Genomic DNA, 20,515 nt, shown 5'->3' with positions numbered 1-20,515 from the left:
TAATTAGCTTTGTGGAAAGTACAAACAAAACAACTATAGTTAGGCCCCTTAAACATATGTATTTATATAAAGTAGATACCCTATTATTTACAAAATGAGTTCTGAAGCTACTTTCAGGGACACAACGTGCCCTTGAATCCAGATTTTTAAGTACAGAATGAGTGAACAGGTAGTTCTGAAGTCCATGTTTTTGTGGACATGAACACAAGTCAATTCAGTTTTAGCTTCACTGCCTTTAAAAAAAAATAAAAGTATTCTTCCCTTGACTTTCCTGCTGTGCGGGACCAAGCAAGGTTTAAAAGCAAGCATTCTAAGCCCATATTTGCGACAACATGTTATTTCTTACTTTCAACAAGTGAATGGCAGACCTTGGAAATATTGAAAAAAAACTGCACCATTAGAGCTGCAGCCCCCCCCCCCCCCCAAATGATCTATTTCCAAAACAAGGAAACTTGAAGTTTGTCAGCCAGGTAAAATCTACTGTTGGCTGGAGCGACAAGGGATACGTTTTTCATCTTAAAAGAACAGCAATATGAGTGGACGGCTGTAGACAGACAAAGGACATAACTTCGATTTGTAAAGACAAGGGGGCAGGAAATTCGCTAAATGGATAATTTAAACAGGGATCAGATGGTGGACATTTTGACAGTGTCTTGTTCCAACAGTAGAGACTGGGCCCTTCATTAAACAAAATTTTGCACGGTTTTCACATTGCTCGGCTTTAAAGTTAACACACTACTTGCAGAACATCTTTAAAAAGGGAAGGACAGCTGTCAACGATGCCAGCATTTTAATTTTGATGTTAAGCTTACATTTCCGGGCCGATCACCACCACTGCTCAGATTCACCTACAGACTATAAAGAACTGTTGTACACAAACTACGTGACAGAGAACTTTCTAGCACTCGAAGGACTTTGCTTGAACAACTGTATGTCTGTGTGATTTCCCTTGTGACAGAGCTGCAACACAACCACTGTCGCGAACCACCTCAGCCATGCTTAACAAACATGACCATTTATCAGAGAGTATCTCAAAAGTCCCAAATATGCAAAAGGCTAAGATGATATCTTGCAAATGGTCTTCCATCCCAACTACTAAATTATATTTTTTTAGTGTATTGAAATATCATCCTTCCTGAAGTTTTGTGGGTGGTTGCTCTGTGCTGAGCGTGTGGTGGTTTGATTGGGGGGTCATTAAGGAAGTTCAGAGAATGACATCTACCTCAATATTACGGACGATGAGAGCGTCCCAATGGTGTGGTCTCTGCATGTCCATTTGATAAGGGTTTTAGCAACACACATACAAGAATGGCTGTAGGCATAAAAAGGTAGGAGCCAGGTCATTCAAATTCAGAATATCAACCAGGTCTCTCTCGCATCGACAACTGTGAACACGTAGGTCTCACCAGAGTGGAACAGGTATTACAACATTACTAGAGTTTGGGCCAAAAACATCCATACTGTACATTGATTAGCTTAACAGACAAGAAGCATACATTCATTTTTATCAAATATACACATTCACAGCTTAGCAGACTAAATGGGCAACATGGTATTTTACGTGGATATCTTTTGTAAGCGGTCAGGTTCTGCTTGTGCATTCTGTCGGCCACCAATTCCTGTGCACTGGCTCTTTCTCGGTTGACCATGTTGATGGCATTGTTTCTCACTTGCCATTTCCAAGCTAAATTTTGGGTCCTTTTATGCACATTAAATACATCCTCTGTTCATGCAATTGCATTTTCGCCGGACAGGGATAGACATTTTCCCTTTCTCTGTGATCAGTCATGGGACTAACCATTTCTACATCTTACATACAAACACAAGTGCTCTATACATTTAGATTGGAAGTGTTTGCTGTGGCAACTTCAATACAACCAACATGTGTTTTATTCTCCATGTTTTTGGACCCTTCAAGTTCCTCCTTTCCATAAACCTATGGTAGCCATTGCATATTGCCCTCTCTATGCGTTCTTTCGGCCAAAGACCTCTTTCTCTTGTTGCATCCCGTAAAGGTCCACCTTCCCACAAGCATCTCACGATTGTACCAATAGTCCTTGTTTCTGTATCCTTCCACTGTAATCCTATATTGCACAAGCAAACTTTCAAATGCATGAAAGAGGCCAGACCGTCTTAGCCACCACCTGTCACGTCTTAGCCACCACCTGTCACGCGTAGTGCTGCGTATATCAAAGTAACACGAAAACATAGGGAAGATATCAAAGAGACACATACTTAAATTCTCAATTACTTCCCTCAACTACAGTGCCATCAAGATTACTTTGTCAACATACGATTGAGGTCTGCAGTCTCTCTCGTTATCGACCACCATTACGTCTTCCATTGCATCGACTGTACCTTCACCACGAGAGACAGACAGACACACACACACACAGGTTTCGATGAAATCTTCCCGTTCTCCTCCTCCATTCTCCTCCCTAGCATGAAAGCACCTACTGTTCTGAACTTGCCAACATCAGCAGAGTCTACAGCAACCATAACGGGTCCACACTAGAGACAAACGAGAGACATGCCACTCACGAGGGTTTCATGAAAATAGCAAAATACAGCTTCTGTGTATTTTGTGAACACAAATACTTTTTATGTACAGGATACAGAACAATTTGTTTGTTGACCTCACCAACCTAAAGTTCCGCTTTTGTACTCGCCAGAAAATTAGCACTGGAAGTGTAGGTAAAGGGTGGCCTAGCACAAAACAGGGTTGTCCTCTGACCAGATGTGTCAAATGTTAGACTAGGATTCACAGCCTGGCAAATTATGAATCCCGGCACGCTCAATTCAAGACCTCGCCCAGTAATTAGATACAATTTGTTTTGGGTTCAAATGAAGCGATTGCTTTAAAGACCAAACAAACCCAAAAGAAAAACAAGATTGTAAAAAAAAAAAAAAACAATAACTTACATAGGGTTAATGCTTAAATCTAGCACAATCAAAAACATTTTAGAATATGTTACAACAAACAAAATATATACTTATTAATGCTGTACTGACGAGATAGCTGGATAGCTCAGTATAATTTTCTTCTGTTTCATTTGGTCTAAAAAAGCATCCTCCCTCAAAAAAATAAAAATATATATCAACAAATACAAGAAAAACACAATATAATCGGAAATAAACCATCAACTCTGTTTGAATTTCATCACATGGTTACCAGCGCGGTTTTTCCCATGTGGGCAAAGGATAATTTTGGCATTCTCCCTGCTCAAGACAATACATTTCTAGGGCTTGGCACTGCTAGGGTTGGCGAGTGGAAATTCGGCAGGCAGAATCCAGCGGCTCTGTGGGGCTGGAGAAACACAACGATCGCTGGTTTATGCTAATATATCCGTGGACCACAAACCGTCCTGGCCATTTCCTAGTCAATCTGGCAAACAGAGGGGCGACCCTGCCAACAGAGCTTGCCAACCACTTGTCGGTGCTTGGCACATGCCACAGAGGTTTGAAGAGGCCTCTGCCACGTTGAGCTGAAATCATTTGAGCTGGGGAGCAGAACGGTGAGAGGGAAAGGAAAAGAGTTATGAAGCTAAGAACAGGAAAAAGCCATTGTAACATTTTACAAATAACTATGTACAAAAAGTGTATTGTGTTGCACAGGTGTGCGTATTGCATGTGTGTCTTGCGAAGACCTCCCTCTAGCCATGCATACCAAAGGTAGGCACGCACACCTGCACACACACAAGGATTGTATACCCATAAAAAGTATGAAAGCAGCAGCCATTGGTCAATCCAAGAAATTGTCTGTCCAATCAATTTGTGTTTTCTAAAAAAAAATAGATATATATGGTAATCCTTCAGCCTTGATGAAAGAAAACAAAATTCTGAAGTGGTATCTGCAAAAAGCCTGGAATTCATCTGGAAAATAAAGTTTTTGACTGCTCATCTTTTTCAGAAGTTTTGTTCCTCAAACGATTTCTTTTGATTAAATGTAAGTTTATATATAAATTTATATATATATAATCTGTTGCTCAGATACCAGAGAATTTAATTTCCTTTGATTGACTTGCAAAAGGTGGATTTTGTTTTCTTCTGTTCAACCTTAAAGCACATAAGGTCACTTTCTGTTTTTTAAACCACAGTTGCATTGAGAGAGCCGAGCGGTAATTGTTTTTTTTTTCCTCTGTACTTGTGTTCACAGTTATGTCCACTGACAAGCAGTCAAGTTGGCAAAAAAGAGGAAAGGTATTGGGAGATCAAACACAAATGAACTGAAAGTTTATACTTGTGTCATACTGTGGCAGCAGCAATTATTGTCCTGACCTGAGAATTTTGGAGGGCCTTTTGACGGAAAAAGCAAAAACAAAAACAAAAAAACAAGAAACACACCTGTACCTAACATGAAGTGTTAGGAAGGGCTAGACCTTGGCAAGGAAAGGATGCGGCCATTTTTCTTCCCACCATTCATATGGGTGTAAGGTATGTGTTCTTCGTAGCTTCCCTTTAGACCCGCCGCCGGTCCGTTATTCCGCCCCGCGTCTTCATCTCTCTGGGAGCAAGAAGAGGGATCCAAAGGAATGCTCTCCATATTCTCAAAGTCTAACTCAAACTCCTCAATTTCCGGTGGCTTGTTCTCCTCGCTGTAAAAGAAGGAGAGTTCCTGGAAGCTGGGATGCAAGTCGTCTTTAAGCATTTCGATGATCTCCAGGAAAACGGGCCGCATCTTTGGGTTGTACTGCCAGCAGAGCGCCATCAGGCTGTGTCTGTGGATGGAAGGACAAAAACATGCAACTGTGACCAAGTGGACAATCGATGGACTATCATGCACTGCGTCATTCTGCCTATAGTTACTTGCACCACCTACTTGTTCATGGGAGACGTCACGGCTCCAGGTCACAAGACCCTCTACATCCCCATCCATCCTCGTCCCTATCACTCCAACGAGCTCTGGGTTCTGCTAACTTGATTCGCGATGAAATCCCGAGTAGCATATTAAAGGGGAGACCCAATAACTGAAAAGAACCTTCTCTTGAGGGAGTCCTATATGTCTTAAAATCCTCAACAATAGACGCTGTGGAACGCTGCTTTGTTTGATGTCAGATGGTGTTTTGAAATGGATCATGGCATCATTCGCCCTTTCAGACTTATTCTATGACATATCTCTTTTATGGGCACCCACATCCCTCCTCAACTACTTCTTCTATCTCTCTCTTTCCGGGGCACTTACATCCCTCCTTATCTCCCTTCTGGAATTGTAAGCACACACTTCAGATACATCTTTGGCCCCGGTATCCACGTTCCCTTCTCTCTCTTTAGGTTTGTAGATACCTTGTCACGTTTCACCCCAGATATTTCTCATGTTTCTTTGGATTTCTTTTCAGTCAATATCCAAACATGGCACCCCTAAAACAGCTCAGGAATATTGAGTAAAATCCTTCACCCCAGGCTCCCCAAAGAGAATTTCCTGTATAAATTTAGCTTCGCTACCCATCAGTCTTGTAGCATTGCAAAGCTCAGTTCCATTAAGGTAAGGCTTAGGTGTGAATATCACATCTGTTCTGATGTAGCACCCCAAAAAAGGAAAATTATACTTACCCTGTAAGCAGCAGTTTGCGGAAGATAGTGCTGTAGAGCTGTATGTTTAGCATACTACCGCCTTCTAGCATTGGGATCGGACATGTACAACTTGTTTTTCTTTCAATTATTGTTGCGAGTCACAAGGTGTTAGGACTAATCCTACGACTGCGATTGCGCATGGTCATCGGTTCCATTGTCAGATTGCGTTCCCGCATGGCCAGTGAAGATGGAACAGAAGATGACCAAGCACAAGAATGTATGAAAAGTATTGTAAAGAAGAGGAAATATATCTGCAACAGCCAAAAGCTTCTGGGGAGGAGGATGGGCGCATGTGAATCTACAGCACTACAAGGCGCAAACAGACGCTTACAGGGTAACATTTTCCGTTTGTGGCATGTGCAGCTGTAGATACATATGCTGTGCAAAGACTGTAAAGCAGTCCTCCCATGGATGTTGCAGGAGATGGAAAAAGTGTACGCACTACAGCGTGGCCCATTTGGGCTTGTTGCCGAGCTAGGATTTCCACACCGTAGTATTTAGTGAATGTGTGTGGTGTGGACCAGGTAGCTCTCTTACAGATGTCAGCTAATGGAGTGTTTCCCAGAAAAGCCATGGAGGTGGCCTTCTTGCACGTAGAAAGCGGCCTGGGTGGAGCAAGGGGCTGGCATTTGCCTTTGGTATAGCAGGTCTGAATAACCCTGACGAGCCAGCGGGCTACTCTTGCTTTAGAAACAGCCCTACCTTTGTGTGTCTTAGTGTAGGCAACAAACAGTTGCTGAGCCTTGTGAAAAGCTTTTGTGCGATCAATGTAGTACATGAGGGCCCTTTTAACATCTAGTGTGTAAAGAGTCCTCTCCCCTACGAATTCAGAAAGAACACCGGTAGTTCAATGGTTTTATTTGAGGTGGAAAGGAGAGACCACCGTGGGCAAAAACGTTGAGTTAGTCCTAAGGAGTACACTTGTCAGCATGAACCTTGAAGAAAGACACTTGAGGGGAGAGGGCTTGAATCTCACGGACCGGCCTAAAGGAAGCAATAGTGACCAGAAACACCACCTTTCAGGACAGAAACTGGAGAGTGCACGAATGGAGGTGCTCGAAAGTGGATCTCATGAGTCTAGTGAAAACTATACTGAGGTTCCAGGATGGGGATGGGGAGCCTGGGTGGTATCCTTTTTAAGTCCCTCCTTAAAGGATATAATGACTGGGACCCTGTTCTGCAGGTATGCTGCCACTGCAGCCAAATGTAATCAAATGGAGGTGTTCGCCAGACCTGAGCGTTGCAAATGAAGGAGGTGGGAGACACTGTCCTTACTGCAGGCTTGAGCGGATCTATGTCTTTGGGTAGGCATCAGTGAACAAACCTTGCCCACTTTGCTGAATTGCAGGCGCGAGTGGAAGGGTGCCGAGCCTTCAATTCTGGACATGCGCTCAGCCAGCAAATTCAGACACCCACCCTCTAAGACCTCATGACCCAGATTGCCGAGTTGAGCTGACAGGGTTGTGGACAACAGATGTCTGGCCCACAAGGGAGCCACCAGGATGAGGGTGAAGGAGGTCTGCAGAGTCTCCGGACCATGTATGAAAGAAGTAGGAGAAGCGAAAAAGTGTAGGGAAATATCCCTGACCATTTCATCCATGGTTTTGCTTATGGACTGCAGAAGAAGAAACCTGGAGGCGAAGCTTGGGCATTTGGAGTTTTCAGCAGTTGGGAAGAAATCTACGTCAGGAAACCCCCAACAATGAAAGGATTGAGGCATCGAGGTCCTTGAAGCCTGTTGAGGAAAGCACCGTGGATGGACGAGTCGGCGTCGAAGAATGTTTCGGCTCTGAAGGGCGAGGGTGCATCAGTGCAGAGGAAGTGAAAGGCATCGATGGCGCTGCCGGCACAGAGGAAGGCTGGGTGTTTTGTGACTGCCTCTACGTCGAAGCTGAGGTTGCTCCGAAGCTTTGTGTCGGTGCTGGCCATGGCTGGGATGCAATGGCACCCCAGAAGGCAAGTGGGTTTGATGCCCAGCCTACTGAGGGACAGTGGTAGGCCAGTTGATGTGAGTGATGGGGGAACAGTGCTCGGGGTCGACGTCTTTGGGTGTTGTACGGGTGGAGGTGGCTGGTTGTTCGTCTCGGAGCCCGAAGGAGAGCTCGGCCCAGTACTAAGCAGGCTGGTTGGCCTGCAAAAGCAGAGATGCGCCCCTCCTCCTCGACATCTTCATTGAAGATATAGGGGTGTCTTTGTCTTGCCACTGCGCAATTTTGTGTTTGATAGGTTGCATAGGTAGCCGAGGTTCTTCTTGGACCACAACACGAGACAGGTGGAGTAGAAGGTCTCATTGTACTCCAGCGAAAAAACACATTGCAGACCAAGTAGTGATCATGCCACAAGTATTTGGAGTTGCACTGTGGACAGCACTGAAAAGAGGTCCTTTCCATCACAGTCTGCACATTCTCCAAGAGGGTGGCTTAAGAGAAAGGCCGAGGGGTCCGAGGTCTCAAATGGAGCATGGGTGAATATACCCAGAATGAGCCCTACGGAATAGAGACAGTTGAAAAACTGTAAAGCGCAATTGTTTTATGCCAACAGGAGTGGCAGCACCAAAATGCCTTGACGACGAATGCCACATGACATTGACTCTCAGCTTCAGTGACACACGTACGAACCCTACGGTGGAAGAAAATCTTTTATGGAACTCATAGGAGGAGCCACAACACCTCATGACTTACTTGAAAGACTGCTTCAAAGAAAAACAAGTTGTGCACGTCCTAGCCCAACACTAGATGGCAGGAGTATGCAGAGCATGTGTGTCTACAGCTACACATGCCACGAATATACATTTTCTCCTGACCAGGAAAGACCATGTGAATCATTTTATATTGCACTAATACTAACCTGAGATGAGACAAAGAAAAGGGAAGTAGCTAAATCCCAATTGCCAATAATCCCAAGCCAACTTCGACTCGGTTTACCTCAGCCGTGTTAGGAATAATCACAAACACTCCCATTTCAGGGAGATATCCCTCTTGCCCCAAACCTTTATGCTTTTTGATAAACTCGCTCTTTCAAGTTTTGGCCTCTAGAGCTCAGTTGTGAAACAGGATTCTGTTTTTGTCTTTGGTAAACCTTAAATCGTACAGCCCACTGGACACTCGCATGCATACGTTATGCTGTATAAAAATTTAGAAAATATATGCAGCTCAAACCATAAGCATTTTCAAGCAAGGAACACTTCTTTTCATACTCTTATAGGCGGCAAGGCAACCAGAGAACTCTAACAAAAAAGATCATGCTGTAAAAAATGCATGTGTGATAGGTGGCATGGGTCACTCTGGCATGTAAGAAATAGTCTCACAGATGCTTGGGCTGGTCTCCTTCTTAAGTCTATGGTTTCAATGCACTCGTAAACCTAACCCATACACCAGCGCCCTTGGAAGGAACCAGAGCACAGACTGCTACAGGCTTACGTGAAAACCATCCAGCTGTGCTTGGCTGGAAATGGAACAGTCCTTATTTCCTCAGACCGTCCACTTGTTTTACTCTGTAGTTTTTTTATTGTAATATTATTTATTGAAATCAGATTGGGTTTGTGAACATCTAAAGGAGATATGTGGTTTGATAGATGGTTGGTGAAGATGTGAACAGAACAGGACAATTACAGACAGGTACATTTAGGCAGATAAAATGCATATTTAGTGTACTCCATTTTATTGGAAAGAGGGACAGTTGTGTGGTGAGGGGTTTGCTTGGGAACTTGTCCATCATCAGAGCTTGTGACTAATGAGATTTGAGTGCAGCCACAAAGGCAGGAAGTGGGGAGATTGCATACGGTTAGTAAGATGCGAATTCCCAAAAAAGGCGGCTGCACTAAGACAAATGATCGGAATCACAAATCGACACATGGAGTTTCGAAGCAACTGGATGGTTCTCACAGGCCAGACTTAGGTTGAAAGTGGGGGTGCCTCTGAGGCAAGTTTGACCAATAGAATGACACGATTTGTTTGTATCACACAACATTCAACGGCTACTTACAGCCTCACTGGGCAGTTTTCGGGCTGCTCCAGCGACCCGCCATCCATGACAAACTTCAGCACTTGCTCGTTGGAGAGTCCCTGATAGGGCTGCTCGGCTAGACTCGTGATCTCCCACAGCACAACGCCAAAAGACCTGGAGGAACACAAAAACACAAATTAACCTGCTGTGGCATTGCCTAAAGCCGGCAGATGTACTCGGGTCAAACTGTATATGTCACCGCTTCACCGCCACTTCAAAAGGCTAGGCTACTTCACTCGGATCTCAGCAGCAGCACAATAATGCCACCAGCATGGTTCTCTCGCACAAATGTAACCCTTGCTTTGAGCAGGAACGCATTTATCTTCCTCAAAAGAGCGAAACCTACTTCTGACTTTCCCCTGCCTTCTCCCACTCTCAAGCCGCCCTGAAGCCTACATTCGAGTTGTACAATGTGTACACTAAAGTGCTAAACCACTCCCCTTCAAATCACCTCAGGATGCAGAAACATTTGGTGCTTGCAACCAGGTGTTTAAGTGCTTTGGTCATAACCCCTACTTTAGAAGATCAGCGCGAGAATAGTGATAACTGGACCTGCTGACAGAGGAAGGCATGTATAGCTTAAGAAAAGAGAGGAGAACAAAAAGCGTAAGTTATTTTCGAATGATGAGGCAGGATGCTAAGGAGTCTCATGGAGAGCAGCGAGATGTTCCACAGGTGGTACCCCAATACAGAGAGCACGCTGCCTCCATAAAAGGCTGATGGAGTTACCCATAAAGAGCAACGTGGGCTTGCTGATGAGTAAATGGTGGATTTGTTTGACAGGTAGAGGATGCTGGAACGCAAATTGGAACATTGGAATGTTGAGCGCACCATTGATGACAATAGAGTAGCGCCGGGTTTATAATGCCTGGTATAAGCCCAGAGCTCCAACATTCCAGTGTTTGTCTTCATGTTTCTCCATTTTTATTTTAGAACATTCTAGCCTGAGTGGGCGGAATGTTATAATAGCGTTATAGCCCTTCTGCCTTGGGCTATACGGATGGTTTAAGTCCCTCTCTCTCATTATAGGCCCTCACATGCAGCTTGGACTTATAATTTGGGTTTAGGGCCTTTAACATCTGGTATAGGCCTCGGCAGCGGGCAATAAGGTTATATGATTCTAATGATCATAAACCACCACTGGATCCAGACTAGTTCTTAAATCGCTGGTGAAAGAGAACGACTACAAAATACAAAAGAACTGACTTCATAATTTGGTTGCCTAAAGGACTAAGCCATGAACTAAAACTAAACATACTTGTACTCTGGATGTATTCACAATGGAAGTGCCTAGGAAAAGGGCTTGACCTGTGCAAGCCATGAGCTGTGGGCACAGCACCTGGTATGGCATTCTCAAGCTCATCCGATTGGATCTACAAAATGGGTGCACAGGACAGACCTAAATGACACTTACCAGACGTCCGAGTAGGCTGTGAAGACACCGTCTTTCAAGGATTCCGGGGCCATCCACCTCACTGGCAACAGACCCTTCCCACCCTTGCGATAATAGTCGGTCTCATAAATATCTCTCGTCATCCCAAAATCTGAAATAGGGTATTAAGAGAGTTAGGATGGAACGGTCAAAGGATCTGTATTTGTGATCTAAAGGCCTATAAATGCAAAGTAACATGCACTGTAAATTACCTTCCTAGCGATAACGTGATGTCATTTTACAGCACTTGACTACCAAAAATGATACAATGCGCATGTACAAATTCAAACGCTTGACTTAGTTCAAAGTTCCACAGTGCAGCGTGTGATGCCCTGAACACCACAGGCCAGCAGTTCTTCACCTCGGGTCTGCAATGCCTACTCACAGGGCCCTCGATTGTTTAGAAAATTAAATAATATTAGCAGATTTAAAGTGTATATCCAGACAGCAAAATGTACAATTCAAAATTCAAATGTGAAGGATTTGGTTATTGTAGGCAAAGTTGGTATCCTTCGCTTGGTTCGTGAGGAGCATCGCGGGTACAGCACACAGAATCTAGCATGGACAACTGATGGACTCTATTGAAGGAGGCATAAGGGGCAAAAAAAGACTGACATGCTACCGCCTAGCATATTACTTAGTCTTTGAGAAACAAAATCAAATTAAGGAAAACTCCAACTTTCCCCCTAAAATTCAAATTTCAGTTGTAGTATATTTTTGTTGGTGAACTAAATAAAATATGTAATAATTTGTGCATTTTATCATGTATATTGTGTAATTTTGTGCACTGTCTTGAGGTTCAAACGGCAGAACTGCTTATTCCGGTGTCCCCGGCTTCCAGTAGTGATTCAGTGGGCATCCGCAAAAGCCAAAATATTAGAACCACTTCCTTGGGCAGTGTCGCTCTTGTAGCCGGGATGCAAGAGCACTACTGAAAGAGAACTCCGCGGCTTCAATCTATTCAAAGCAAGAGGCCACAAACACCATGTTACACGTCTGAGACCATCATATAACTCAGAAGATACGAAGCTACAATTGTGGAGTCACTGCCTCTGATCACTTAAGAATTATTTTTTCTTGTCCCTGTAAGAAGACAGCTAGCCCTAGATTTGACACAGAAAAAACAAAAATCACACTCCTATTTGCAGAATGCACTCGTCTTTCGTTTACTCACATTACTTCTTGCTTGTGCAAGGGTGGCTCCTTCGTTTGAGCGGTGGAGTGTCCCCCCACTTAAAAAATCCCCAGAGATAAAAAATAAAATTGTAATTAATGACCATTTTATTTGTCATTGCCTGCCCCGAGCCAAGCCAAGCGCCAGAACGAGGGCGTGGCCGCTGATAAGTGACAGCAGCAAGGAGGGGGGGATGGTATTGCACTGTTTATAGTGCCCGTGTCATTTTGGCCAGCAGTCCTGTGCACTTTAAACAGCTCAAACCCAGCTGTTTCACGACAGCTAGGTTAGAGCAAGCCAAAGCCTCCAGAGCGCTGTGGAGCACCAAGTGAGGCCGCTCCCACCAATCCTAGGGCTGCTCTCAAGCTGTTGAGAGCAGCCCTAGGATTGGCCAAGGGAGTTGCTGCATCCGGTTCCTGTGTCGAAAGAAGAGGTCCGGAGTGAGGACATCGCCGGGCTCAGGTAAGCTTTATTTTTTTATATATATTATTTTAAGGGCCCCCCCCCTCCTCCCCCGTAGATGCCTGCTGCCACTGCACTAGTGATTTGCCATCACAATACTTTCACTCACTAAGGTATGACTGCTGGCCAAATGGGGGCAATATCTGCATGAAAGCAGAGCACGACCCCTTTGCGTTAGAATTAGTACGGGGGATCGAGATACCATGGAATATAGGTCCCAATCTCTAACTGCTTTAAAAAAAGTGTTGTCTGTTTTTTATGCACCAAAATCCGTCTGATAAGGCGCCTCCAGCGGTCGGGTCAGCTGACCAGGTCAATAAACATCAAACTGATCACCATGACACCCGGATGGAAACGCAAGCACTGGGTGAAACTAGCTGAAAACGAAGAGGTGCTCACTGCAGATTACGAGTGAACACCTCTCCGCGCGGAATCCCATCGCCTCAAACACCTTCCAACGTGCGAGGTTATCACCAAAGTGCAAATTGATCAGAATCTTACATTCATAAGCAACTGAAGGAGCACAGCGGCATGAGCCTCCGCGAAGCCCAGGATATTTCCTGAGAAAAATGAATTGGCCACAACCAGGAAATGATAATACCTGGAAATGCCTGCAGGTTTCGCTTCTCTAATTGGTTTAATCTCTGTGACATGACCAAAGTTCGTTTTCTTTCGGCAAGTTCCAAAATACAAAACTAAATAAAAGTTATTGAAGTGTTCAGCAACAACGCCAACGTACTTTACCATCCCAAATAACAAAGACGACTTGCCTCCAATTTTTACAGTGAAATCTTCCGCTACCATACAGTTACGAGCAGCGAGATCTCGATGGACAAACTTTTTGGCGTTGAGATAGGCCATGCCGTCAGCAATCTCTGCTGCCATCTGAAGCATCTCAGGAAGAGTGGGAGGCGGGCGGCCTGGATTGTTCTGCAATGGTAAGGAAAGGAGATTACGCATGCAGAGTGGTTTACATTCCCAGGAGGAAGTACTCTTGACCCTCCCCTAACATAAAAGCTCAATTGCATGCTTCCAGCCGCCTCACCTCTGCCTCGGGCCGCAAACAGCGGAGGTAACTTTTCAGGTCACCGTGTGCCATCAGCTCCATGACCACCAAAGTGGGTTGCCCCTTGGAGACCACTCCGAGAAGGCGGACCTAAAAGATCAACAGAAAAGCAAGATGCAGCAGGCGTTCAACGTGCACTCATTACAAGTGTCAACACTCAGCACCAGACAGTATTAAAGGCATTTAGCTAAATCTATGAAAGTTGAGGCTGCTTTCAAGATTGTATCGGGTTTACTAAACCAGCACATTCTGAAGACTCAACACTCTTCTAGCTACCTGCATCCCAACTGACTGGTACGCACAGAGCACACTTCAGGCAATGAGTTCTAGATCTACGGAAGAGAAAAGCCCACCTATGTACTGCCAAAAGGCACATTAGCTTATGTAGAAGAAACTTTTGCAATTCAGACTGCCATTCTAAAAGACTGTTGGATAGGATGGGAGAGGTCTAGGGATTATTGCCACCCCTTTGCACCGTGCTGATAATCCATGGGGTGCCATAAAATCAGGACCCGTTCCACACTAAACCCTGCCGCTTACCTATGCACGAAAGTGATGCTAAACGCAATCTAAGGTCTGACTCCAGCCAATTCTGCAGAGTCACTGCGGATGGACTTCCTGGATGGTACTAATGGCAGTCACCAGTGGGCACTATCTGTCGGAAAGGCACCCAGGCCACCATGCCACACACGTGATCCCTCTACTGAGCAGCAGCATAATACTTCAAAGCATCCCTAAATTAAGGTCCCAGAATGATCGGTGACATCATGTCATCTGCAGGCTGGAGGGTGTCTGGTGCCAAGCGACGCCTGAGGCTGCTTAGAGCAAGAGGAAGGGACGTGGACAGTAGGGCGGGCACTGGGTCACTAGACAGAATGGGTCAAGGGGCTCGACCATTCAAACCATCATCGCTCGGTGTTCGGCACACATCAGTGAACATCAGTAGTTCCTACCACATGATGGCAGCTGAACGCCTTCATAACAGACGCTTCATTTAAGAACTCGATGCGCTCCCGTAGACTCGCAGATTCGTTCACGGTCTTGACAGCCACACGGTTCTCCGGATCGCCTTTGATGATATCTTTGGCAATGCCTTCATACACCATCCCGAAGGAGCCCTGGCCCAGCTCCCGGAGCAGGTTGATCTTGTCTCGAGGAACCTCCCATTCATCAGGAACATAAACTGTAAGAGGAGATGAACATATATTCAATACTTATTTCAGTCCAATTTCAATAACACACGCGAAGCAACATGAACAGCGCTACCCTGGGACTATGTGTAATAAGTGCATGGGAAGATTAAACAAGCATTGGCATAGCCAATAGGTCTCGCCTTTGGGACTTTATAAGTGTTTAGCCATGCAACAGTTGCATAACTAAATACTTATAAGGTCCCAAAAGCTAGACCTATTGGCTATGCCAAGCGGCCGCGAAAGTGAAAGTGATCGCAAGCACGATTAAACATCAAAGTGGCCGTGCGGCCGCGAAAGTGAAAGTAATCGCGGTAAAGCGCGACGCGCGTGCCCATGCACTGTAGCTCTAGGCTGGCCTGGTAGCACTTTTTGGAGCCTTCTCAAAAAGTCTCGCCAGACCAGCACATGCGCTGGGTCAGGCGAGACCTAAAAAATGATGCCTCTTCTAAAGAAAAGAGGAGACGGTTAAACAATGTAGGCAACAATGGCAGGACAAGAACATTAAATATCTCTCAGTCCGTGGTTGTCCTCGTCTGGGTTTCTTGCTACATGTTCAGGTTTTTAGTGTTCCGTCTCTCTTCATGCGGATTGCTCTTACGAGCTGCCCGGCTGACTACAGACGTGGAGCAGACATGAACCCACCACATCCTGATAAAAACGGGCATTTGTTATTACTGCTTAAACGGGAGTCCCATGACACAAGAGACCCAATGGCTGGACATGAAATGATTAAACATGTCCAGCACCGGGTGCTTGGCTCAGCGAGCTTTGAAGAAGTTCCAGCGAACAGCTGAGCATCGACACAAAGCGCGACAATGATTCACCAAGCAAGGAGTTCACTGGGACCAAGATTCGAAGGAACGGTGATCTCATGAGATGAAACCCAGCTGCTCAAGGGCATCCATGATTGTATATGATAGACACGCAATACAAACAGGTGGCACTTACCTTCGCTGGCACTGATATACTCTGGGTTAGAGGATGCATAGAGCGGTCCAGACGGGCCCCCAGTTTCCCTGAAATAATTAAAACATTAAATTATTAGGGGCATCATTTAGGAAATACTTCACCAATGAAGTCACCATTGCCGCGCAATCATGCGCGTGCCGGCTGTTTTTAATGGCCGCTCAAGCCTTGGGAGACCACCTGCGCCCTCACAGAAGGCCCTTCCAGCCCAGCAGGAAAGCAAAGGAGGTCGACTCAGCCTTTCTCTTTCACAGAATAGACGACAAGAGACTTTTGGCCTCTCCACAATGACTTCTGTTAGTCTGTTCTGCGATCGGACTAGGGTGAGACTCGACTCTTTTTACCATAATTTCTTAATGTTTCAAATATTTGTATTGGGTTTTACATTTACCTAATGCTGTTATACGTTGTAAGTCAATTCGATAAGCATCACTCCACAGCGAACACTCTACAATAGGCAAACATGTTATTTAATATAAAGTTGCATTCTCTTGTAATTACTGGAACTGAATCTCACTTTGGGCACACCTCAAATTATCCTGAACCTTTTAGTCTTTCATGTTTCGCGGATTACACACAAGTCATATATTGATAGGGAATTTGAATATTGATACTGGTCATACTGTTTATCGACACTAGTTTCTGCTGCACCCTGCTGTGGGGGATATATTTAGGTTTGCTCGTTCCCTCTCTGGGGGCAGAGTTGAAGCAAGATCCCAACCGAAAGTGGGTAAGAACCCACACCCCCCACACATTTGTTTCCGTTTCACAACCTTGGGTGTCTTTTGTGTCTGTACCTTGTCCACCCGCCATGCGCACTGACTGAAACACCACTGGGATCAATCCATACAATAGGATAACTGGACAAGTCACTCTTACTAGTGGTAGATGTGTTGTCATGCAATATGCGTCTGTTTTTATCTTCTGAGAAAAAGATTCAGACACTAGTAGAGTCCAGCAAATACTAGTCTACCACTCTTTGTGTAATTCCCCATTTAATTCATTTTTTTTATTTGGAATTTGCAGAGAGGAATGTTGTCCTAAAGAATCCACACCTCTCTTTCGAAGATGAGTCACGAACAAACCTGTTCCCCTTCTATATGCCGAACTAAATAACACCCTTTTTTTCTACTTCCACCCAAAGGGGACAGAAATAAAAAAAAAAATGTAGGCTCCACCAGGAGGTAGATCTAATAGTTTGCTTCTGCAATGTTATCTATCCATACAATACATTTCTAAAGCGCACAGCTACCTCACAAAGGTGTCCCTTCATCAAGCCCTGTGTCTCAATGGTAGACACGTCCATTGGATGTCAAGGTGCCCGACAGATCTCCGTGACGAAGGCCAGCACTGCATTCATCAACTCAAAGTCTGCCTTTGCTCATCTGTCCTGTGTGCAGTGCAGTCGCGGTCCTCATACATCCATCTGAGACACAGCCGCATGTAGAAGCACTTGCTCACCACACACCACAACTGATGGGCAAACGTGACAAATCATGCACCAGTAATGCCAATGGACTTTGGGAGTTTCAATGCCTTCCCACCCCACTTAAACATTTCTTCTTTCACACAGAGCTGAAGCAGAACTCAACCACATCCTTAACCTGCCTGAAACTCCTCCCCCTGCATCACTGTACACAGACAGACATGCACAAGCCACACAACTCAGACCAGTGGCCTCTGAGGCCTCCAATCAAACCAGGGAACCTTCTGGTTGAAGGATACCTCTAAAAGGATGCCCTGTCAAGCCAGAACTAAAAAATCTATGTACGTTAATGACTGCCTCCTCACATCTGTGCTGCTGCCAGAGATAAACGCCATCAATTATCTAGCTATGTAATTCACTTTAATAGCATTACAGTGCCAGATGTGTGCCCTTGAAAGTTCAAGCTCAGGCAGCTGGATAAATAAACAAAATGCTCACAGCTGTGTGGCAGGCAAGTACTATTTTTGGGGAAGCACGCATCTAATGCCCAATCCAAACATGTACTCCTGGCTCCCAACATGTGGGCGGAGCCAAGGCCCCTCTCCTGGTGGTTCTCACATAATCCCCCTGGTGACACTTGCGCTGTCAAACCAGACGATACACAGGTGCCTAACAAATCAGAAAATGCTCCTAGAATGATAACAAAAAGCGCTTGAGCGGGCTGAGCCAGGCACCTACCTCTTTTTCAGCACCACGTAGCCGATGCCACCCAGGAAGCACAGCAGCACTGCGATAGTGATCGGCACTGCCACCATGAGGATAATGTTCAGCGTCGCGTTGCCTGGTGAAAGACAAAGAGTGGGGAATAATTAGAGACCTCTGAAGAGAAAGAAAAAGTTGTCCCGCGCTCCCCTTTCGCGGGACAGTCATCCAAGCGCTATCATGCCGTGGTCTTCAAACACATTTGTTTATAGTGCCCTGAACCAAAGGCTTTTGCCACCATAAATATAACGTACCATTTTATAGTGTAAAAACCCTCCAACGACCATTGAATATATTCTAAACCAATTGTAGAATAAATACACCATTTTGACAACCAAAATGCACCATTTTTTGCCACTGTAAAATTGTGTCATTTTAGAGCGATAACAACTTTTCACGATTTGCAGCCATGGGAAAAAATTAGAATAGAATTCTGGCATAATTTATTCCTAGAAATAACCTTGTGCCTTTTTAACCAGTCATGGAGAGCGCTTCTTGTTTATATAGTTTTGGATGCCTGTTCCGCCATCAGCCACTAGATGGCAGGGCAAGCAAGCGTCTACAGCAGGTAGCGCTGCCATCGAGAAAAGATACATCACGTTACTTTAGAACTAAGAAATACTTTTGATAAAACAAATAACGGTGAATCCCCAGGCAGGTACGCTGAAGGACGTGCAAACGGCGGGCTGGAACCATCAAGGGAAACGGACAGCACCCCCTTTAGAGTCTGGCCCAAGCGCCACCCCAATATTTGCCCAGAAAGAGAATCAAAAGGTCTGCAACATGTCAGTCGCGAGATCAAAGCGCCGAAGCTGCAGCACGAGCACAGGGGTCCAGGCACGTGCAACCGGAACCAGCAAAAACAAGGGAGGGACACATTACGTCACAATGCAGAGGTCCGGGCACGTGCAACCGGAACTAACAAGAAGAAGGAAAGGACACATGACGTCACAACGCAGAGGTCCAGGCACGTGCAACTGGAACCACCAAAAACCAGGGACGGACGCGTGACGTCACAACGCAGAGTTCCGGGCACGTGAACCAGAACCAGCAAAAACCAGGGAAGGCCACATGACGTCACAACGCAGAGGTCAGGGCACGTGCAACCGGAACCAGCAAAAACAAGGGATTAACAAATGACGTCACAACGCAGGCACAGAAAAAAGAACAGCTGTCATTCTTGACGTGTCATGAGACAAGGACAGGGAGACGAAGAGAGGGGTCCGACCAGGAAGAAGAAGAAGTCATCGAGCTGGAAAAAGGACAACAGCGGCAGAAGACAACAAGAAAAGTTTTCAAATAAAACCACAGAATCCTAGGGGTCCACACTTGAAGCATTCTGACTCCTTGACCCCGAAGACCCATCAAAGCCAAACACCCGACGAGCGCTGAGGGGGCCACCGTAAGTGGAAGCACAGGCTAACCATGCGTCAACATGGTCAGGGCTCCTGGGGCAGGAACGGCCATTGACTGGCCCATGCCATGCCCAGAGTGCCAACCTTTGGAGAGGCGCGTGGAGCTGGCTGCAATAAGGGGGCTCCTGGGGCAGGGATGGCCATTGACTGGCCCATGCCAGAGTGCCAACCTTTGGGGGGGCGCGTGGAGCCGGCTGCATTAAGGGGGCTCCTGGGGCAGGGACGGCCATTGACTGGCCCATGCCCAGTGTGCCAACCTTTGGAGGGGCGCGTGGAGCTGGCTGCATTAAGGGGGCTCCTGGGGCAGGGACGGCCATTGACTGGCCCATGCCATGCCCAGCGTGCCAACCTTTGGGGGGGCGCGTGGAGCCGGCTGCATTAAGGGGGCTCCTGGGGCAGGGACGGCCATTGACTGGCCCATGCCCAGTGTGCCAACCTTTGGAGGGGCGCGTGGAGCTGGCTGCATTAAGGGGGCTCCTGGGGCAGGGACGGCCATTGACTGGCCCATGCCATGCCCAGCGTGCCAACCTTTGGGGGGGCGCGTGGAGCCGGCTGCATTAAGGGGGCTCCTGGGGCAGGGACGGCCATTGACTGGCCCATGCCCAGTATGCCAACCTTTGGAGGGGCGCGTGGAGTTGGCTGCATTAAGGGGGCTCCTGGGTAAAGGACGGCCATTGACTGGCCCATGCCATGCCCAGAGTGCCAACCTTTGGAGGGGCGCGTGGAGCTGGCTGCATTAAGGGGGCTCCTGGGACAGAGACGGCCATTGACTGGCCCATGCCATGCCCAGCGTGCCAACCTTTGGAGGGGCGCGTGGAGCTGGCTGCATTAAGGGGGCTCCTGGGTAAAGGACGGCCATTGACTGGCCCATGCCATGCCCAGAGTGCCAACCTTTGGAGGGGCGCGTGGAGCTGGCTGCATTAAGGGGGCTCCTGGGACAGAGACGGCCATTGACTGGCCCATGCCATGCCCAGCGTGCCAACCTTTGGAGGGGCGCGTGGAGCTGGCTGCATTAAGGGGGCTCCTGGGGCAGGGACGGCCAT

General features: G+C 46.3%; 1 protein-coding gene across 2 annotated transcripts in view; it reads right to left on the bottom strand.

The window, feature by feature from the left end:
- Nucleotides 1–1,547: 1,547 nt before the first annotated feature.
- The window catches only part of INSR (insulin receptor), a 334,293-nt gene continuing 315,325 nt past the window's right edge, over nt 1,548–20,515 (bottom strand). For both annotated transcript variants that reach the window (XM_085637683.1, XM_085637684.1), the window contains 8 exons: nt 18,034–18,136; nt 15,852–15,919; nt 14,664–14,893; nt 13,690–13,800; nt 13,415–13,574; nt 10,991–11,120; nt 9,556–9,690; nt 1,548–4,718 (listed from right to left, as the gene is read on the bottom strand). In XM_085637683.1, the coding sequence (XP_085493809.1) occupies nt 4,364–4,718; nt 9,556–9,690; nt 10,991–11,120; nt 13,415–13,574; nt 13,690–13,800; nt 14,664–14,893; nt 15,852–15,919; nt 18,034–18,136 (1,292 nt within the window). In that variant the 3' untranslated portion in view covers nt 1,548–4,363. The remainder of the gene's footprint in view (nt 4,719–9,555; nt 9,691–10,990; nt 11,121–13,414; nt 13,575–13,689; nt 13,801–14,663; nt 14,894–15,851; nt 15,920–18,033; nt 18,137–20,515) is intronic.

This window comes from Triturus cristatus, chromosome 12 (assembly GCF_964204655.1).
Source record: "Triturus cristatus chromosome 12, aTriCri1.1, whole genome shotgun sequence".
NCBI classification, from domain to species: Eukaryota; Metazoa; Chordata; class Amphibia; order Caudata; family Salamandridae; genus Triturus; species Triturus cristatus.
This window is presented reverse-complemented; position numbering and strand designations above follow the sequence as displayed.